We start from the raw sequence: 22,205 nt of genomic DNA on the forward strand, positions 1-22,205 counted from the left end.
AATGTGATCAGAGATGCACATTGCAAAATGTGTTTTGTATCTGGAATTGTTCATTAGCTAAGTGTGAGATCTGTAAAGCTGAATGGACTCACAGTAGTGAAACCGGTTATATTCTGATCCAAAGCCTCTTTGTGTGAGAGGAAGGACACTATATCTTGGAATGTAATTGAAAGACATATGACGCTTTTAAGAAACGATTGCAAATAAAAAGATGCAGAGACACTTAGGTTGTCCAGCTTGAGGGCTCCACATTTATTCATAGAACTAAGGTTATATTGCATAACCATCATTTTCTGTAAACCAATACAACTAAATATTCATGAAAGTCTTTAGAGGAACAAACCTCCTCAAAATTCTCATGTGATTGCGACATTTATCTGAGCCTCGCCTTTCAGTCATCCCTTCTCCATCAGCCAGAGTCCATTGAGACGCTTGTTTACCTCTTGTTTTATCTGGTCACCATGTGCAACAACATGAAGTATTAATGTTGCACATTGACTACGAAGAATGGTGAGAAGAAAGAAAAATACTGCCACTGCCTTGTGTGTGTTATACACCAATACATACACCAGTGTGGTTTTTTTTTGCAAAAATCAACCTGTTTCCATTTCTGTTTTGACAAGCAGTTTGTGAGCTCTCTGTGGCATATTTAATGGCTGATTCAGGCTTGTGGTGAAAGATAGCAGCTACAAATATTTTTGTGACTAAAGATTAAGGCAGATTTAAATCAGGATGTTACATCAGAATCACTTGAGTGGCATGTTTATCTCAGAGAGAACATGAAACACTTACCACACTGGAAATAAGTTCTTGGTAGGGATGCAACCAATACTGATACCATGCAAACGTACTCGTACTTGTAATCATAAAATTACTCCGATACTACCACACCCGATACCACCTCATAGCAACGTGACATTAACTTGTCCGGCGAGCAGCTATATGCGGCGGAAGGGCAGCAATGCCGGCCGTTGGGAGAATTTTGGCTGTAAAAATAACAGTGGCACTTACCAGGGTTTCTCCCAGAAAAGCTGTTTAGCCCGAAGGAAAGTGTCTTTTTTTCCGACGAAGGTCACATATTGATGGCAGCATTAATGTGGAGACCAATACTTTCTGTGATCAAAGAGTCATGGTAGGAATTGCGAAATTGAGAATTTAAAAAAGTTAAACAGCTTCCAGAGGGCCCTTCAATAAGTCAGTGCTAAAAGCTAACTGGAGATTTGAAAATATGACTACCTCTAAGCCTAAAAAACATCTTAAAAATACATTTAAATGTTTTACAGAGACTTAGGCCTGGTGGGGGGCAACTTAGGCCCGGTGGGCTTGCAATACACTGGGGGAAACCCTGCTTACCAATTACATAATTACACTTGGGGCAGCTGTGGCTTAGGTGGTAGAGCAATCGCTTACCAATCAGAAGGTCAGTGGTTTGATCCCTGGCCCTACAGTCCCATGTCAAAGTGTCCTTGGGCAAGACACTGAACCCTGAATTGCTCTTGTTGCTGCTCCATCAGAGTGTAAATGTGTGTGAATGTTTATCTGATGAGCAGGTGGCACCTTGTTCGGCAGCCTCGGCACCAGTGTGTGAATGGTGAACGGTTCTACTACTACGTACTATGTTAAAGCACTTTGACAGTCCTTAAAGGAGAACTCCGGGCAACTTTTACGTTAATCTTGATCGCTATACGTATGTGAGTACTGTCGATAGCAAAAAAAACGAGCCGAATCGGTGCTAGCAACACGGAGCTGCTGAAGCTAATGCCGAGAGCTCCCGTTAGCTAAAACGGCAGTTATGGGGGCATAAGATAAAGAGTGCCTTTGTGCCTCTTAACATACACAAAATGCAATTAAAATGTCTGTGCAACATGAACAGGGCCCTTACACGACAACAAGATGCGTTTTCAACTCAGACATTGTTTAAATTCACCTACCCTGTTAGCTGCTAGCTGCCGTCTGGGATGAGTGAGTGTATTCAGCCAGGCTTCGGTAATAATCATCAAGCAGCAGTTCCCTGTGTATTTGTAGCATATATATCCATTTTGTGTGCGATCCATCTGGCGTTGGTGAATAGTAGTCTCAGCAGTGGCGAACTGTATGTTAGTTGCCGTAGCCAGGCTAGCAGGGCCGACCGGCATCCTTCTACTTCCTCCCCGCCTTCCCCGCCTGCCGCGGCCGACAACAATCCGTTTTAGCTAACTGGGAGCTCTGGGCATTAGCTGCAGGTAAGAGTGAAAAAGCGCTTCAGCAGCCTGTTGCCCGTACGTTTCTCCACTGACATTTGGAGTAGCAGTGTCAGCCCAATGTCTCTCATCAGCTTATCAGGCATAAACATAAAGGAAGTGATATTTCAATCTGTTCAGTCTGCATGTGGTCTCTCCACCATGCTGTTAACAACCAACAACTAACAATCTTGTGAACTTAGCTGCTGGTGTAAACAAACCGCCCTCTCCGCTGGAGCTCGTAACACATGGCTACTTAATATGCACATGAATGACGTCATTGGACTTTGCATTCTTCATTCATTCTTCTTAGTATTTTGATATCAGGAATTATATGATTTATTTTATTGACACTAGCTCAAGGAAATATCCAGCCCATGGGCAGTGAGCTTTGAATGGAAAAAGGCATGGTACTTTGAACAAGCTGCTTTGTTCTAATTGACGGAAATATCAGAGCAGGCCAAAATCATCTGTGTGTCTGAAAACACACTCTGACCCCGGAGGGATTATTAAGTACTAGTATTGGTACTCGGTATCGGCAAGTACCCAAATGTAAGTACTTCTACTTGGTCTTAAAAAAAGTAGTATCGGTGCATCCCTAGTTCTTGGAGGTGTTAAAGCTCTAGTGTGTAACTTTTTGATATTAATGAACATCCGTTACATTCTAGCCATTACCAAATGAGTTGCTGCAAAGCTAATTAAGACTATCAGCTCCACACAACTCTCTCTGGATTTCTCAGTATGACTATGTTCAGAAGATTGAGGCGTCCGGTGACTTTCCCGCGCAGAAACTGGAGTGAAGATAATGACCTCCTCTGAAGAGTCCATCATGTTTTTTTAATCCTCCGTGTCCTCCTTGGTTACTAGCAACTATGTGGAGGAGGGGGGGACTTGTATCATGTGGACGCACCGACAGTTTTGTTGTCATTACTTATGTGGCCGGGTGGTGAATGGTGAATTTGTTGTAACAAACCCATCACATTGATTTCTGGTTTGTTTCAGTATGTATTTTGTTCTAAAAATGAAAGAAATGTTCATATGTTTGTTTGTTTGCTGGCAGAAGGTTCATTTTAGTTAGTTATTCCAGCCACTAGGTGGCGGTGTCACACGCCAAGAGTTGCGCGGTGCCTCTTGGTCACTCTCTTTTTCTTTTCGGGCCGATCAGGGAAACAGCACAGTGGAGAATGCCGAGTGCATCATGTGAAATAAGTAGATAAATATTGCATAACTGGTTAAAAACATGTATGTACAAAAGGTTAAAATGATATCTGTGTTCATCTTTTAACTGGATGATATGTTATAGATGAGATTGACTGTGGATGGATGTCGATGGATTTCATGTGTAGCGGCCGACGCCAGTGTTTCCATGTGTTAGCAAGGTATTGTTAGCATGCATAAAGCCTCACCTATGCTATTTTATGTGGTTATTGGTAAGGTACAACAACTGTTTGTGTTTTGTATTGTATTTAGACATCAGAGAGACAAGTGTGTGAAGTTGTGCACTCCCTGGTGAAGTGTATTCTGTGAAATGTAAGTGTTTTCTAAGTCAAACTGTACATTTAAGAATCAACTGGAGTTTATTGTGAAGGTATATTTATATTGTTTTATTTTGTTTTCTATGTCAGTGTCCTAAGCCCACTGCCGTATGTTTTGGATTATTTCATTTTAATTATTTTTGGTTTTGGCCTTTCTGTTAAATTGCAAGGAACTGCCAATGTTACAAAAATAAACGAACCCCGAAGAAGTTATTGTGTCCTGTGTGGGTCTAAGTTCAGCAGGCTACACTTAGAATTCCTCATGGGGGAGACAGAAACTATGCACTAGAGCTTTAAAGAGCATAATCAATTGCTCTATCACCAAGTATTTTCTTTAATCCTACTTGTTAAGTAGTTCCACAAAAAATTGAGATTCCAATATTTGCAAAGTATATTGTCTTGAAATGGAAAAAAATATATATCTAAATGGCATGTGCTGTATCTACACAGTCACAAAGAGGAGGTTTCTATCTGTTTTTATTTGTGAAGGGAACTCTTCCATTTTGTTTCCAGGAGCAAGAGAGAGAGAGAGAGAGAGAGAGAGAGAGAGAGAGAGAGAGAGAGAGAGAGAGAGAGAGAGAGTGCATTGCAGTGTGTGAACATCAAATGATTGGGGGAAAAAAGGCAGCCAGAAATTGCATTAGGGAATGTTTGTGAAGTTTTGCCAGATGTCTGCCAGTAGAGCAGAACAATTCAGCATTGGTGTACAACACTGTTGACCATGCTCTGGGGAGAGAGAGAGAGAGAGAGAGAGAGAGAGAGAGAGAGAGAGAGAGAAACAAGCCATGCACTTGAAAGACTAGAGGATGAAAATTCCAACTAATTCATCTTAGTTTTTCAAGCTCAAACAAAGCATATCCTCACGCAAAGAGGAATTAAAAAGAAATGAATTCTGTTGCAGTATTGTTCCAAGGAAACAAAGGTAACAGATCTGACTGTGCTCACTGTAAACCTGCTGCTGAACAAATAACTGTAGCGCACACGAAACAGCAAGGAGGCACAATGAGAACAGGAAACACCAAATCAATATTCATCAAGGGTCCGAAGATGAAAGCATCATCAGGTGGTTGCCGGAGTCGAACCGAAGCAGCAACATCTCAATTGTCTGTCCTCAGAAAGAGACTCACACAGAGACACGGGAGGCTCAGCGGCCAGAGACAGAGAGAGGAAAGGTTTTTGAGCAGAGAGCCCTGCGGCAAAATCAAGCCTGAAGACTCTGAACACTCGCTGACTGATGCGCTTGAAAAACCTTCGCAGCACTGGTGAACCGAAGCGTTGTGTGCAGTGCTGAGGGTCAGAGATAGAGAACTGAACTGCCTGAACGCGTCACAGACATTTTCTTCTGCAGTCGTCTGAATTGTTTTTTTTCTGACTTCTTTTGTTCCAGGAACACTCTAAGGGGATGACAAAGCCAATTGCACTCCAGCCACAGGTCCTCAATACAAGGCTGCTCTCTGGATAGAATCCAGGGAACGTTGGGTGACCAGCAAAGAACTAAACAAAGCTGTTATTTGAGAGTTTTAATGACACAGATGAAAGACCGGATTTGGGCACGCTGAAAGCTTCTTATTAACCTTCATTACTGATGAGACTACCCAGATTCAGCCTATCAGTTTTAGCCTGCATGTTGTACTGGTTGGTTGATAGGAGAGCGAGATCGTCAGCGAAGTCAAGATCTTCCAGCTGGGAGAACAGAGTCCACTGGATGCCTCTGGGTCTGTCTGCTGTGGTGTTGGTTGTGATCCCATCTATGGCGCCCAGGAAGAGGATAGGGGAGATGATGCACACCTGTCTCACTCTGGACTGCACGGACAACCACTCAGAGAGGTCATTTCACATGATGACACTACACTCAAAATGTTCATAGAATGTCTTTATGATTGAGATGATCTTTGATGGTATTCCATAGGAGTGCAGTATCTTCCAGAGGGTGTTTCGGTGGAGACTGTCGAAAGCCTTCCTGAAGTCCATGAAGTTGATGTAGAGGGGTGTATTCCAGTCCCTCTAGAAAAACGCGATTATGCGATCGCATAATTCAATGCATAATCAGCCAAAGTCTGCATATTTATGCGAGGGCCGCATTTTTTCAAATACGTGACAAAATATTTCATAATCCCTGCATTTTCGTTGCAAAAAAGTCACATATATTTTAGCAGAAAGTTGAAAAATGTTGCGTTTACTTCACACAAGAGCAGCCATTTTCCCCTGTTGCCATGGGAACGTTATGAAGTGATGTAATTACGAGACGTGAACATCATCGAAAAGCTGCAAACCCCGCGATGAAGCCATGATGAAACCGCCTTTTTTGCAAGTTCCCGCAATTTCATTGCATAAAATTGCAGAAATACACATATTCCATCGCATTTTTTAAGAAAACGTGCCACATAATCAAGGATTGTTGCCCGCAACAATCACAAAAAAACTCATTTTTCGGGAAGGACTGGTATTCCATTCCAAGCACTGCTCTATGATGTTAGGCAGAGCAAAGATCTGGTCCATACATTCTCTTCCCTTCCTGAAGCCTGCTTGCTCCTGTCTAATCCTGGTGTCAATGGCTGGCTTGAGAAGGACTCTGCACAACACCTTGCTTGGAATAGACACAAGGGTGACTCCGCGCCAGTTGCCGCAGTTCTTAATGTCGCCTTTCTTGGTGACTTTGACAATAACACCTTTGGACCAGTCTTCAGGGATGGTGTCACTGTTCCAAATGTTTTGGAATAAGTCCGTCAGCACTCGTGTTGATGTTAGAATGTCGGCCTTGATCATCTCAGCATGAATAGCATCTATGCCACATGCCTTGCCACTCTTCAGGATTTGGTTGGCAGCTTTAACCTCAGCAGAGTCAGGGGGGTTGGTGTTGATTTCCAGGATATCCTCTGTTGTTGTGGTGTTGGCTGGTTGTTCTGGCTCAGGGAAGTTGAGTACTTCCTGGAAGCGTTGAACACATCTGGCTGCTTGTTCACTCTCTGATGTACAGATGTTGCCATTCTTGTCCCTAACATGGGTAGTTTGGTTTGTAAATTTGCCACAGAGTCGCTTTGTGAGTTTCTACACTTTGCCCAAGTTTCCATAGGCTGCAGCTTTCTCGGCTTGACTTGCCAGGTGTTCAACAAAGACCCTTTTGTCTCTCCTAGCACTCCTCTTCACCTCTCTGTCCTTGTTTTTATAGGGCCTCTTGGTTTTCTCGAGGAGTCGTTGGGGAGCTTACCAACAGTCCTTTTCTAATGACCAGTACCAACGGGGTCAGTCAAAAACAAGAAATTCACACCTCACAGCTCAGTGTTTCTCCTCAAAATAACCTCACATAGAAGTTAGGTACAGTACCAACTTCACCTTATGTTAAACCAGGGAAAAATCTGTACGTAACTAAAGTAATAAAAACGTACGAGGAAACAAAACCTAACAACAGAGCTGCAGTAGGAGGCGAGCCAACGCTGGACGGACAACATTCCTACTTCAGGTTTCTTGGAATGAAACTTGAGGTGTGTACATGTTGTTATGAGTTCAGACTGTTCCTCCCACATTACATAATTAACCTGAAAACTGTCCAATCAGAGCGCTGACTGGCAGCACTACAGGTGTGACTGAGTCCTGCTCACACGTCATATGACAGTTCTAGATATAAAGGTGTTAGGATGAGTCAGATGAACACAGACAGCAGCAGCATCTGTCAGTGTCTACAGACGAAGGTACCACGTCTCTTTGACCTCATCTAAACGTGACTTTAACAGCGGAGCAGCCTCACAGGTAACATTACACACCTTTGATGAAGAAACTCAACTATCATTTGTGATATTTTGTTGCTACATAATATACTTTAAGATGAGAGCAGTCATACATTATTTCAGCTCTATTATAAACTCTTTGTAGATCTGAAGTAAGTCAGTAATTATTCTATGAAGTGTGACATTTTGGCTAAAATGAGCTTTTACATGTTCAGTTGAGTCAGATTTAATCAGCACCAGGAAACAAGTTAGATTTTAATCTCCGCTGACTTCACTGCTGAGATATGAGGAAGTGTCAGAACGTCTCCATCAGCCTGAATACTTTATTCTCTGAAACTTGATCAGCTGTTTATTTTCTGACTCTACAAAACTACTCAGAGCCTTTAGGAGGCGGGGCCTGTGTTGTATTCCCTGGGTTGGATTTGGTGAGAAGGCAGAGAGTTGTAGCTCTGTCTCGGTTTTGATTTGTGGACGCACATCATCAACAATAAGATAAAAGATAATAATTAATATTATGATTATAAATATCAACTACAAAATTCCGGAAGAAATTTTGACAGTGTGCCTCCTACTTGGTGCACATCCGATTAACACAGTATTAATAGCAGTAGCTGTATTGACATACATATGTCACACTGTCATTGAGAGACAGAGAGAGAAGAGAATACAATTGATTAACAATAGCAATAGGGAATGGATGGATGGGCTTACAAGACACCACAAATGCATACAGGTCAAGACCAGAGTACAGCGTAGTACCACTTTTTTTTCGTTTCTTTTGACTTTTTATTTCTCACAATGTAAACATTGAGTCTGGTGGGTTCAGGATGCTTAAAGTACTGATTATTTCGCGATTATTGCGCTAAACCAACCAGACTCCATTTAAAAAATAGTACTTTTAGCGTGAATAAAGCCAACATATATTTCACATGTAAATCGGTATCCTATGTGTTTATTTCAACCAACACTAGAGTTGTGATGGTTGGAAAAGTGTAGAGAAGACCAAAAACGGCTTTCCATAGCTTTATTTGGTTTCTGTCGACTTTTAATGTAGTGTGTTTTATGATGCTTAAATGACTGTTTATTTACATGGAGTCTGGTGGAAAACAGCTTTTGGTGATTAGGTCTGAAGTCAGTTAGGAGTCAGTCAGTTGGTCAGTTAGTCCATCATTATATCATGTTAGCTGAGAAATAACACTTCTCCTTCCTTCCTCTCCTCCTCCTCTCATCATCACAATAGAGATAAAAGTCTGGCAAACGCATTGATGTTGTTTTAAGTTTTCTTGTCCTCTCCTTTTCTTCTCCTCCTGTGGCAGTACGTGTTGCTAAAGTGATTCAGCAATGCTTGAGTAAAGGCCATTGACACCACAGGTATATAGTTAATATCATTAGTAACAGCTTATCTGAGCTACCTTTACTCTGCTATCCTGTGAAGAGAGGACAACATGGCCTACAGTAAAGAGGAGGTGTGTGAGGGTGTGAAGTTGTTGCTATGGTGATTTCCAGAGTGAGGGAGTGGGGAGAGGGGGAGACAGTATCTTCCATGGGTCAAACATGTCCATTTAATGATAATTATACCTTAATTTTGTTCTGTAATTCAAAAACCGTGGGTCTAAATGCCAAAATATTATCATCACCAGAGAGATAAATATCTGGCGAATGCATTGATGTGGTTTGTATTGTGAAATATATGGGACACAGAGCAGTAACAAACAGGGAACCGTCTGCGTCCTTCCAGATATTTTTTTTCAATTTCTATCGGCAGTTGGTATGTAGACAGCCAAAAGTTTACGTCCGATGGATTCCATAGTTACATGTCTGCGACCGTCACAAGATTTCCTACATTTTGACCAACTATGATGTATGAAGAGTGAAAACTGTAGGGGAGAGAGCAATTTGTTTGGAAAACTTTCAGAGAATCATAATGCAGCTTCACCCCTCTAGCTCTGAACATTCTGTCCCCATACACACACATTGGAAAATCTCAACCGGTCTGAAAACACACTGCAGCTCCATTTTTTTTACAGTTTCTATCGGCAGTTGGTTTCAAAATAACAAAAAGTTTAGGTCCGGTGTATTCCATAGTCACATGCCTGCGACCGGGACAAGATTTCCTACATTTTGACCAAGTATGATGTACGTAGAGTGAAAATTGTACGGGAGAGAGCAATTTGTTTGGAAAAAATTTCAGCGAATCTTACTGCAACTCCATTGTTTCTATCGGCAGTTGGAGTGTCTACAGCAAAAAGTTTACGTCCAGTGGATTCCATAGTAACATGTCTGCGACCGGCACAAGATTTCCTACATTTTGACTAACTATGATGTATGAAGAGTGAAAACTGTAGGAGGGAGAGCAATTTGTTTGGAAGATTTTCCGAGAATCGTACTTCAGCTCCCCACTCTGACTCCCACTCTAACTGTCAACATTCCGGCCACATACACACACATTGGAAAATCTGAAACGGTTTGAAAAGACGACGATACGTAAACTGTGATTTCGTAGAAACTGTGCTTGATATGCGAATGCCCATTCAGCCCCATAGAGGCCAAAGTCTTGTCTTCGGTTTCAACTTTTAATCTTTTTTCTACATTAAAGTATGGCGATACAGCATTGTCCCAAAGGGGGCTTGTTTTGAGCGATGTTAAGCGATTTCCCGACGATTTCCCATTCACGTCTATGGGACAATTTTGCGCCGTTTTTAACTTCAGTCAAGAATCTGGCAAAATGACAGCTGGCAAACGGAGAGTTGTCACAGTCAAGATCAGATGCTCCTGCCATTGTGTCCTCAGGCCTCTCCAGCTGATGACTCTGTCTTTCTATGTCTTTTTTTATTAGACAAGCTTTGTTCTGACATCAAATTTAAACCTAATCCAGTGAGACTTCACCAGATAGACAATAGGAGATAGATACCTGTGGGGGAAAATTTACGGGAGAGTGCTCCACTCATTCCAATCAGATGTGTTAAGCTTAAAGTTATAGTTTCATGATGATCTTTCTTGTACATTATAGTATTGTTTGGTGTCATGCTGCTAGCAAGGCTAAAACAACAAGACTATATTTCAAGAACTAAAAGCTGGTTGAACAAAAGCTAACAGAATATATGACAGACTTCAGCTCTTCATGTGTGGTTTTCATTCATTAGCATGCTGCTTTAACATTTAGTTTCCATTTATACCCCTTTAACATCGAGGACTGGACGATAGATAGACAGATAACGTTACTTGTTGCTAAAGTAACCGTAGGCTGTAGGCTAAGATCAGTCTGTTCACAGATTTTGAATATGTTTTTCTTTTTATTTACACCATGTGTAGATATGGCTGCTGCAAACTATCTGCAATCTGAAGATCAGTTTCTGTGCTCCATCTGTCTGGATGTGTTCACTGATCCTGTCACCACATCATGTGGACACAACTTCTGCAAAAATTGCATCACTGAACACTGGAATACTAGTAACAGGTGCCTTTGTCCCATCTGTAAGGAAGGTTTTACCACAAGACCTGGTTTGAGAGTCAACACTTTCATCTCTGAGATGGTTGCTCAGTTCAGACAGTCAGCTCAACAGAAAGCCAGCAGCAGCAGCTCAGAGCAACAAGTGTCCAAACCAGGAGAAGTTCCCTGTGACGTCTGCACTGGAACCAAACTGAAGGCCCTGAAGTCCTGCCTGGTGTGTCTGGTCTCCTACTGTGAGACTCACCTGGAGCCTCATCTGACCATGTCAGGTCTGAAAAGACATCAGCTGATCGACCCTGTGGAGAACCTGGAAGGCAGGATGTGTACGAAGCATGATAAACCTCTGGAGCTGTTCTGTAAGACCGACCAGACATGTGTCTGCATGATCTGCACTGTTTTAGACCACAAGATGCATGATGTTGTTCCTCTGAAAGAAGAATATGAAGAAAAGAAGGCAGAGCTGGGGAAGACAGAGGCTGAAATTCAGCAGATGATCCAGAAGAGACGACTGAAGATTCAGGAGATCAAACACTCAGTCGACCTCAGTGAGGAAGATGCAGACAGAGAGATAGCAGAAGGTGTTCAGGTCTTCACTTCTCTGAAGGAGTCTGTTGAGAGAGGCCTGAATGAGCTCATCAACACGATCAAAGAGAAGCAGAAAACAACAGAAAAACAGGCCGAAGCTTTCATCAAAGAGCTGGAACAGGAAATCTCTGAGCTGATGAAGAGAAGCACTGAGGTGGAGCAGGTGTTACGCTCTGAAGACCACCTCCATCTTCTCCAGAGTGTCCAGTCCCTAAACATCCAACAACCTCCACCCACCAAGGACTGGACAGAGGTCAGCGTCCGTCCATCATCATATGAGGGGACTGTGGTGAAAGCTGTGGTTCAGCTGGAGGAGACACTCAGTGAAGAGATGAAGAAGCTCGCTGAGTCTGAGCTGAAGAGGGTCCAGCAGTATGCAGTGGATGTGAGTCTTGATCCTGATACAGCACATCCTGATCTCATCCTGTCTGATGATGGGAAACAAGTGAATGATAGTGATGTGAGGAAGAATCTCCCAGACAACCCAGAGAGATTTTCTTATTGTGCTTGTGTTTTAGGAAAGCAGAGTTTCTCTTCAGGCAGATTTTACTTTGAGGTTCAAGTTAAAGGAAAGACTAACTGGGATTTAGGAGTGGTCAGAGAGTCGATCAACAGGAAGGGAATCATCACACTGAGCCCTGAGAATGGTTACTGGATTATATGGTTGAGAAATGGAAATGAGTACAAAGCTGCTGCTGGCCCTTCAGTCCTTCTCTCTCTGAAGTCTCCTCCTCAGAAGGTGGGGGTGTTTGTGGATTATGAGGAGGGTCTGGTCTCCTTTTATGACGTAGATGCTGCAGCTCTTATCTACTCCTTTACTGGCTGCTCCTTCACTGAGAAACTCTTCCCATACTTTAGTCCCGGTCTAAATTATGGTGGTAAAAACTCTTCCCCTCTGATCATCTCTCCTGTCAGAGTAAACTAATCACTTAACTTTGATTTATTTATTTTCATTCAGGGAAAGAAATGTTAATAATTTGTTTAGATGTTATTTTCTATCTTTTTAACCCTTAGAATCAGACGCCGTCGTCGACAACGACACCTCTGATTAATATTTAGATAATTTGATAACGGTTTAATGTAGAAACTCACCGATTTTTGCTGCTAAAAGCTAACGAGTTAGCCATCACGGGGGTGTCTTTGGTGTCTTTGTAGCCTTTACAGAAGGTTTTCTATCCAGCCTGGAAGTTGTGCCTCTTTTCGGAGTTGTTCAGCAATAAATCCAAACGCTTATATCCAAGATTTATCCACTTGATGTCCATAATTTATCAATTTTCCGTCATATTTGCCGCTAGCTCGATGCTAGCTGCCATTTTGAATATCCCATGATGCTTTGCGAGATTGTGTTGACGTCTTTTAACCAATGGGAAGGCAGGTCCGTCAAACAAAGAGTATATCGAGAGGAAAGATAGATCGCTCCAGCGAATCCAAGCGAGAACAAAGACTATAGAGTGTAAAGATGGATCACTCCAGTCTATTACCGTTCTACAGAGAAGAATGTTTTGAGATTTGGCATAAATGTCCTTTGAAGAAATGTAAATAGTTTGTCCTTTTACATGAGTTATAATGTTCAGTATGTTCATTTTTGCACTGCATGACTCCAAATATATAGGAGAACTGTTTTAGAACATTGCTGTGTGTGATTTCAATAAATATGACATTAATATTTGATTATTGGCGTAAGTGAATGTCATGAGGGCAAAAGCGTCTGGACTTTGTTTAAAAAGATTTATATATTTAGTCAACTGTATAAGTTATACTGTTTATTTCTTCACAGTGTGACTCCTAATACATATGGGAACTGATTTAGAGGAGATTGGCTGTCTGTGATATCAATATATATCTGTGAGATCATGTTCCGTTTTATTTATTTATTTGTCTTTAAGGTCATACAACCTTTTTTTACATTCAAGTGACCTCACTGCAGCACAAATATTCTAATAGCCCAGTTTTTCCTGAAAATAAAATGATGTTGATAAATTGACTGTAGACAACAGGGTTGATGTTTTACAAGCTTTTTTAGAAAATAAAACCAGACGGACAATGAACTGTAAAAATGACCTTAGGGCTGGTAGGGTTAATGGTTAAGATGTTTTTTAATTATATGCATTCCTTTACATAGTCAACAAATTAATTCATCTCTTCAACACTGCATCAGAGAAAGTTCTAATTCGGATAAAACTTGCGCGACAGCTACGCTCATCTCATCCGTGGAAGCCGCCACGCTGTTTAGACTGAACTGTCGCTTCTCGTTGCGTCACACCTAAACCCGCCTCAAAACCAACGCTGATTGGTCGGTCGTTTGGCGAACGGCTCCAAATGTTCTCTGTCTCAAGATGCCAGACTGATCTACGAGTGGAAAACTGGAGTTTACTAGATCAGGACGGTCTCACGAGGCTACCGCTGCACAACCCTGCCAAAAATCTGTTGATCACTTTCTTTGGTCTGAACGCAGCTTAAGGCCTATTACATGTCTACAGTGTCTACAGAACACAATATGTGTCGTTATTATACCGTGTATAAAAGGTTAATGAATGTTTCTATTTTGTCTGAAAAGTGTTTTGGTTCATTATTAGTCACTTTGGTTATTTTTTGTTTTTAAGGGTAAAATGGTTTATAAGTCAAAGAAATTTGTAAATATGTGATTGTAAAAAACAAAAACAAAAAATAAAGCAGTTGTTGAACACAAGGCCTGAGTAAACAGTGACTTGAACACCAAACACTGAACAGAAAAGCTGGTTTACACAGAAGTTGTATTTCATTACGAGTACATTGTGTTTCCTGTGGCTGCTTCACAATAAAAGCTCCCTGTGTGTTTCACCAGTTGGATGCTTTTAATGTGAAGGAGTGGCAGGAGGAAATGGTTGTTTCCACCAGCAGTGATTGTTGAAGGTGAATCGCCCCCCACTAGTGTTAATTTTGTCACCTATTTTTGATTTAGTCTTAGTCTTTTGCCAAATGTCCTTGTTAGTTTCAGTCATATTTAGTCATTCACACATCTTTTTTTGTTAGTCAAGTTTTACTCGACTAAAAGTCTTGTCATTTAACTCTACTTTTAGTTAAAAGAAAACTCAATATGTCTTAGTCAAGTTTAAGTCAAAACATTTCAGTCTTTTTTAAAATAACAAATTATTTCTGACATTATTTCTGATAACCATTTCAGTCAAACACCCGAAGGCGTAACAGCTGTATATTCTATCTCATGATGAAAAAGTAGAGACGATTGTAGGCGAAAATGAAGAGAGATTTTATCTTACTTTTTATTTTATGCAAAACATTTTAGTCTCATCTTTTTTTAGTGAACAATAATGCATGTTAATTTAGTCTTAGTCAGCATTTTTGGACATTGGTGCAGTCTCGTCTTCGTCTCTTCTTAGTCATTTATTCCAATAGCACCAAAAGAATGATCATGATTTAATGCCATTTGCAAAATAAACCAATTCTTAGTGAAACTAAGTCCTTCTCCTTGGTGCTTATTCTAAATATATACTTGAAACTAGAAACATGCACATTGTAGCAGAGTCTCCTTTGCTGATGGTGATTAACCTGGTGAATGCTAAAAGTCTCTGGGTGAACTGATTACTTGTTGAGTATTCATTAAATCTATTAAACAATTGCATAAGGGAATAAAATAAATTGGTAAGGTAGTCAGAAATGTGTTAATATAGGCCTATTTAACATTTTGTTTAAATTTCTATTACTACTACTATTAGGCCTTTTTTCTTTGAGCCCCTGCCATCCAAAATGTCTGTGCACGTCCCTGCTGGAGCCCTAGAAGCCACCTCCCCCCCCGCTCCACACCTGAGTGTGTTACTAAAATCATATCTAAATATGAGGAAACAAAAGCTATAAAAACAGAGCGGCAGTGAAGAGGCGGAGCAACACTGGACAGACAACATTCCAACGAGGTTTGTACATGTTGTCACGAGTTAATTAACCTTTTTTGTTCCTTCTTGTTTTTGGGCTTTAAACTCTTTGGAGGTCACACCTGTAGTAGATTGGTAAGGTAGTCAGAAATGTGTTTGTATGCATTTCATTACATAGGCCTACATTCAGGGCTTGACATTCCCCACTCTGGCTATTATTTAGTTAGTGACGCAGCATTTTTGCTAGCCACTATTTTGTGTTTTGATCTCCAGATGGGACGGAGTTGGGAGAAGGCACCCTGAGCCTTTCCAGTCTTGCTTTAATGTCTTTAGATGTCCCGCTGTCCTTACTGATGAGACTACCCAGATAGATGAAATCTTCCACAAACTCAAGTGGTTCCTAGTTAACAAGGATGGGTGCTGTGGGGATGGAGTTGACACACATCACTTGTGTTTTGGAGGTGTTGATACTGAGCCCAACTTGTCTGGCAAAGTTGTTCAGCCTATCAGTTTTAGCCTGCATGTTGTACTGATTGGTTGATAGGAGAGCGAGATCGTCAGCGAAGTCAAGATCTTCCAGCTGGGAGAACAGAGTCCACTGGATGCCTCTGGGTCTGTCTGCTGTGGTGTTGGTTGTGATCCAGTCTATGGCGCCCAGGAGGAGGATAGGGGAGATGATGCACACCTGTCTCACTCTGGACTGCACGGACAACCACTCAGAGAGGTCATTTCCCATGATGACACTACACTCAAAATGTTCATAGAATGTCTTTATGATTGAGATGATCTTTGATGGTATTCCATAGGAGTGCAGTATCTTCCAGAGGGTGTTTCGGTGGACACTGTCGAAAGCCTTCCTGAAGTCCACGAAGTTGATGTAGAGGGGTGTATTCCATTCCAAGCACTGCTCTATGATGTTACGCAGAGCAAAGATCTGGTCCATACAGCCTCTTCCCTTCCTGAAGCCTGCTTGCTCCTGTCTAATCCTGGTGTCAATGGCTGTCTCCATCCGGTTGAGAAGGACTCTGCACAACACCAATAGACACAAGGGTGATCCACGCCAGTTGTCGCAGTTCTTAATGTTGCCTTTCTTGGGTATGGTGCTAAAACAGTCTCATAAGAATTTGTAACTTGTAAAACACAATTCACAAATGAATACAGAGTGATTTGTATTCGTAAATCTGTGTTGTATCTGTGTCTCTAATTTGTGACTTGTGAGACACAAGTCACAAATTAGTGCAATGTGATTTGTATCGGCAAACACAATTCACAAATGAAACAGGAAATATCACTGCCTCTATCTCTGCCACGAGAAAGTTTTAAAACACCAAACACAAGCTCTGAACTGCCTGGGAGTTTGGGGAACAGCTGACTGTTTCCTCAGTCCCTCCGTCAGTCCCTCTGAATGTTTCCTGCAACAACAAAGCTCTCTCTATATCTCGCTCAGCTCTTTTCTGTCTCTCTTATAAATGAGGTTTATTGACCATGCATTTCAAAAATAAGTGTAAAACTAGTGGTGATAAGTTGGTGTTAGTGGTGTTTATACATGGTGGTGAAAAGAACCGTTAAACGTAAAAAAAAAAACCCTGCTCCAAATGTGTCGAAAAAAAAAGACAAAAACGTGTTGATTTTTGACACGGGAGGACGACAAGTGCATGGTCGAATGGAAGACATCACGAGGGTTAAGTAGAGATTCTGCTGGAGGAAATCAAGTGATGGAAACAAAAACGCCCAGAACAGCTACTAAATGTTGGTGACGTTGGTTACATTTGCCAACTACTGTTTCCAAAAGTCAAGAATCTTCCAAAGTGGTCTCACCGTTGCATTGCACTCACACGCTCAAACGCTCTGACTTACCAGAACTACATAAACAGCCACGCTATTACATTTTATTTACAGATTCAAAATAGTACTTCACCAACACTTGCTGCACTTCTCCCAACACACAATATGAGACCATCCATCACATATTTCAAAAAGGCATACAAACTGTTCCTTCTCAACAGTTACACTTGCACTCATTGATTGTTCATGTATTGTCCAAGTCTTGTTAGCACTGTCTGTATTGTTGTTTTTAGTTGTCTGTATCTGTCTAGCCCATGCTAATGTCCTGTATAAGTGTTTCTGTCTTCATGTGCTGTAACTGTGTCCTATGTTCTATGTTTCTGCAGAACAGGAACCTGCTGGAAACCAGTTTTTAAACTGAGTCAGGCCCGTTTTAAACTGTAGCTTAATGTTACTTTTAAATCTTTTCCTGTGTAATAAATGAAATGATATGGAGTGATATTCCTATCTTTATTCAAGAGCGCATTATTTCAATTTGAGAGCATTTCTCACTAATATTATGTTCAGATGTTGTAATAATTTCCCTCAAAACCTTGCTCTCACACTCATCACTGCTCGCGCTTGGATTTGCTGTGCTTGTGCTCAAACTTTGTGCTTGGACTCCGATATTTCTCCTTGCACTCAGGCTGATTCTGCGCGCTTGGAAATCTTCTCTCGGATTTTTCCTGCGCTCTCGGATTGTTTATGTTACAACCCTATCAAAATTCAGCAACCAATAGAATTCCAGCTGTAGTGTAACTAGCTAGCTAGCTAGCTGAGCTGAGGTACAGACGAAAGAAAAATTATCTATTAAAAAATGTGGCGACATATCCCCGGTGTTAAGAGGCCCGCCGCGGAGTCAGCATTAGCTATGGATGTACAAGCTGTTGAGGGCGAAGTAAAAAAAGAGAAAAAGAGAAGGTACTTTTCAAACAAGTGGCGCATTGACAAAACGTACAGCGAAAGACCGTGCAAAACATTTCAGACCATCCTGCCAACCTGTTTACATTTTAACGTCAATGTAGACTGTAACGATGTTTAAGTCGCTTGAAAGCTGCTGCCGTTTTAATCCTGTTGGCTCTCTGCTGCTCAGTTCTACCCCACGACTGACGACACACACACACACACACACACACACACACACACACACACACACACACACACACACACACACACACACGGTGGATGCAGGAAAAACCGGAGAGGAGACGTACAGGATGACACTTAATACATCCATGAGCTACACTCGTTATTGTAAAATCAATGATAAGTTAAAGTCCAATAAGTCCTTTATCAAACCGTCTGAATGTGTGTCCCAGGCCAGGATAGGAAATTAACTTACAATGTAAAGATCAACAAGCTACTGACACATAGTAAATACATTATATTAATAAAATATGTATTAATAATAAAACATAATTAATAAAGCAATTCAAAATATGATAGTGCACTCTCTTTTATAAATTTGAATTCTGGAAAAAGTGGCTGGTAAAAGATGTAAGTGGCCCCCACCTGCTCAGAACACACTAAAGACACACTGAAGAACACACTGACAGTTGTTTTGTAATTTATTCTGAATAAGGCTTTAGCTCTATGTTAAGCTCTAAGCTGTTTAAGGTGTGTTTCTAACAGAGGAAGTGGAATGTTGAACGTTTCCTGTCAATAAAAGTAAACCGTTGACAATTCACAATACATTATCTTCTGTTAATTTTAATACTTATGCATTGTTGTTAAGAATATTAAAATTAATATATGATAAATATATGACATGATAAATAGAAGGTTTCAAATAGACCCGGTGATCGGTGATCGGTGATCGGTGATCAGTGATCGGCATCGGTCAATACTGCTCACAGCAATCGGTGATCGATGATCGGCCCCAAAAATCCTGATTGGAGCACCCTTAAAATTAAGCACGTAGCATATGGCGCTAGCCATAGCTAGCCTAGCTTGATGTCTGTAAACAAATAGCTTTTCTTTATACCTGGGGCCTGTTTCACAAAAGCAGAATATATAAATCCAGGATAACTGATAAAGCGAGGCTTGACCTAGTCTAATCTGAGCATCCTGGCTTGGTGCGTTTCACGAAGGCCAAGTCAGGCTGAGGAGGAGAGACTAGGTTGAGCCAGGCTGAAGTAATTCAGATAGATGCGCGTCCACAGCTTTCCTCAAAAGACCGAGAGGTCGATCACAGATTTACTGATGCCAAAATGGAGAATACGCATTGTTCATACTTTATACAGAGTGAGCAGCAGCTTCTTGTGGAAGTATGATGATATGAAACACATTTTTTGTATAAAAAGAAAAGAAACACGGCCGCTGTAATGAAACAGTGAGAGAAAGTGTAGCAGACGATCACGGACCGACTGAATGACTGAATGCGTAAGCAGCCTAAATATATACATTAACTGACCACTGCTCTGAACTGGAGCCGTCATAATCATTTCATTCAAGGATCAGGCTACTAATCATTTGCACAAATTAACAGTTGTACTATTTGCCTTAAAAGTAAGCAGAAGATAATGTTACTCAGAAAATTTACCATGAAGATCAATTTTCTACAATGCTAGAGTATGATGCGTAAATATCTCTTTCACTCTGTTCCTCCCTCTCTCTCATGGGCTAAAATATAAATTTCCTAAGTCATATTAACTTCCACTGCTTGCTTTTAATGCAACGTGTACAACTGTTTGCTTTTGCAAATGACAGTGACTCATTGAATGATTTCAGTTAAGAGCAGCATATATGGACATAGAAAATAAAGACACTGAAGAAATTGGACTCTAAAATCTAGAAACTATAAAGATAATTAAGTGATAAATTCCATGAACACTGTAAACATGAATGGAACAGAGTATATTCATCAGTTATTTCCCCCCCAGCAAAACATAAGGTCAAAAACCATTGAGGTGTCCTCTCCCTGTTGTAACATGAATGTACAGTAGCCTACATCACTAGATAGTTACTGGTCCAGTGAACTAAGACTATAATTTGGGAGGATTGTACAATTAGGATATGTTCTTTAAATTGTACAATCCTCCCAAATTATAGTCCCAGTTTACTGGACAACACAAACTGTGTGCTAAGAATGTCAAATACAATGCACATGGAAGAGGAACAGACATGTACCTACTCTGCTGTAGCGTTCCTTTTTACTACTGTTTAACTTATTTTACTATTTATTTAATTTAATTTTATCGTTATTAATACATACTGTGTGTATATGTTTATACTTATATTGTTTATATTCTTTTTATCCTTCTTATATTTGTATGTGTGACATGCTCCAACAACACCATGACAAATTCCTCGTATGTGCAACGTACTTGGCAATAAAGCCCTTTCTGATTCTGATTCTGATGATCCTTATTGTTAATGAATTAAAAAAATTAATCAACTAAAATAATTCAAGGTGCATTGGTCAACTATAGAAATGTACAGCATTGTATGTATTGCCCTTAGTAACAGACTTCATTTAAAACCCATTTGATATCAGCCTTTTCTAATTATCTCAACAACTGCCATAATATATTCATCAAACTTCTAACAATATGAACAGCAGTCTTCATACACAATATAACAGTAACAATGACGGTCACATGAATAATTATGGTCCCAACTTTAAATAATAACAGTACTTAAATGAACAGCAATATGCACCTGTTGTATTTTAATCCAGGCTGATAACAATAAGGTAAAACCACTGCTGGGTGATCAGAAAAGGCTCCAGGATTAATAAATCCTGGCTGTTAGCCTGGTCAGGAGCAGGCTAGCTGCACAGAATAAATCTCCATGGTGATTTATGTGCCTCCACTTTCGTGAAACCGAGTCAAGGCTAAATTCATCCAGGATAACTGATAAATCCCGGCTTAATCCCTTATCTTGGTTTTGTGAAACAGGCCCCGGTAGTTTAGCTAGCTAGCTAGATTAAACGACATATGACGGACAGTATGTGTGTATTTACAACTGGTATTTAATGACCCCACTTTTTTCCTCGTTTGGTTAACCATGTTCCTGGGGATTTGGCTAATTTCAGACATGTTAGAGGCAATAGTAAAACCTAAACTGTAATATAACTGAAAAACAAAAGAAACTGGATTGTTTGTATCAGTTTTTACATCACTGTTGTATGTTTTTCAGATAATGTTCTAAATTCTTATAACATTATTTTAACAATAACATTCATATATATCTGTATAGAAATTTGTAAGTACAATTTCACTCCTATAATAAAACACTATTTAAAAGAGCAGTTATTTATTTCTACCCTAATGAAATCAATACAAAGCAAACTGAACAGAAAACAACAAGTATTTTGTTTCAGTTTCCCTTCTTCAGGTGGGGCTGAAGTACCCCTGTTGAGCTGCATCACAGCTGCACCGTGTGCATGGACCAGTGTTGTACAACCACACTACTGTGCTTTTCCAGTCAGTACATTACTCCAAACTCAAAATCCCATTGGTCCCCCCTGTACTCACCTGTGTGCAGAGGGCAGGCAGTAGTGGCCCAAATCAAGAACGTTGGCAAGTCTGATAATAATTTAATTGTAAAATCATGTTACATACACTTATCATTTCTTTATCTTGCTTAAATTTACAGGGTGCACAACAAGGCCTGGGAGAGAAAATTACTGTGATGTCCACAAATCCAAAGCAGAGAAGGTAAGAGAGTAATGATGTTAAATACAGCTATGTACACCTAATATCTTATGTGTTGATGTCTATGAATTTGTCTTAAATAGGAGCACACTATACAAAGACAACAGTGGAGAGTTGCTGGATCTGTGTGTCCTCAAAGTGCCAGAGATCTACAAGGACTTCACCTGTTTCTGCACCATCACCTGCATAATCCAAGTGATAAAAGAGAGAACAAACTTGTGTTCTCTGCTTACATGAATAGGTGCCTGTAATGTCTGCCCACATATACAATCAATTCAATAAATGTTGATAAGTATCACTGATATTTCTTAAATCATTGTAGTTTTTCAGAGCAATAAGATA

At 40.5% G+C, this 22,205-nt stretch overlaps 2 protein-coding genes and 1 long non-coding RNA gene across 4 annotated transcripts in view; 2 read left to right on the forward strand and 1 right to left on the reverse strand.

The window, feature by feature from the left end:
- LOC116048446 (VPS10 domain-containing receptor SorCS3-like) overlaps window positions 1-22,205 on the reverse strand; it is a 1,378,075-nt gene that overhangs the window by 169,922 nt on the left and 1,185,948 nt on the right. The window lies entirely within an intron of this gene.
- Window positions 10,746-12,493, forward strand: LOC118494869 (E3 ubiquitin-protein ligase TRIM21-like). 2 transcript variants are annotated; one of them, XM_036000490.1, is made up of 2 exons: window positions 10,779-11,126; window positions 11,385-12,492. In XM_036000490.1, exons 1-2 carry the CDS (start codon window positions 10,794-10,796, stop codon window positions 12,438-12,440), a joined length of 1,389 nt encoding a protein of 462 aa, XP_035856383.1. In that variant the 5' UTR covers window positions 10,779-10,793; the 3' UTR covers window positions 12,441-12,492. The 2 variants fall into 2 exon arrangements, with proteins under 2 accessions (XP_035856382.1, XP_035856383.1); XM_036000489.1 differs by having other exon boundaries at window positions 10,746-12,493.
- Window positions 21,724-22,176, forward strand: LOC118494875. The gene is made up of 2 exons (XR_004897081.1): window positions 21,724-21,866; window positions 21,947-22,176. It is a non-coding gene; the product is annotated as an uncharacterized LOC118494875 (long non-coding RNA).

Source organism: Sander lucioperca, chromosome 4, assembly GCF_008315115.2.
Source record: "Sander lucioperca isolate FBNREF2018 chromosome 4, SLUC_FBN_1.2, whole genome shotgun sequence".
NCBI lineage: Eukaryota > Metazoa > Chordata > Actinopteri > Perciformes > Percidae > Sander > Sander lucioperca.

Coding starts and splice junctions, on each gene's coding strand:
- LOC118494869 (XM_036000489.1), top strand. CDS start 10,761: ATGTTTTTCTTTTTATTTACACCATGTGTAGATATGGCTGCTGCAAAC.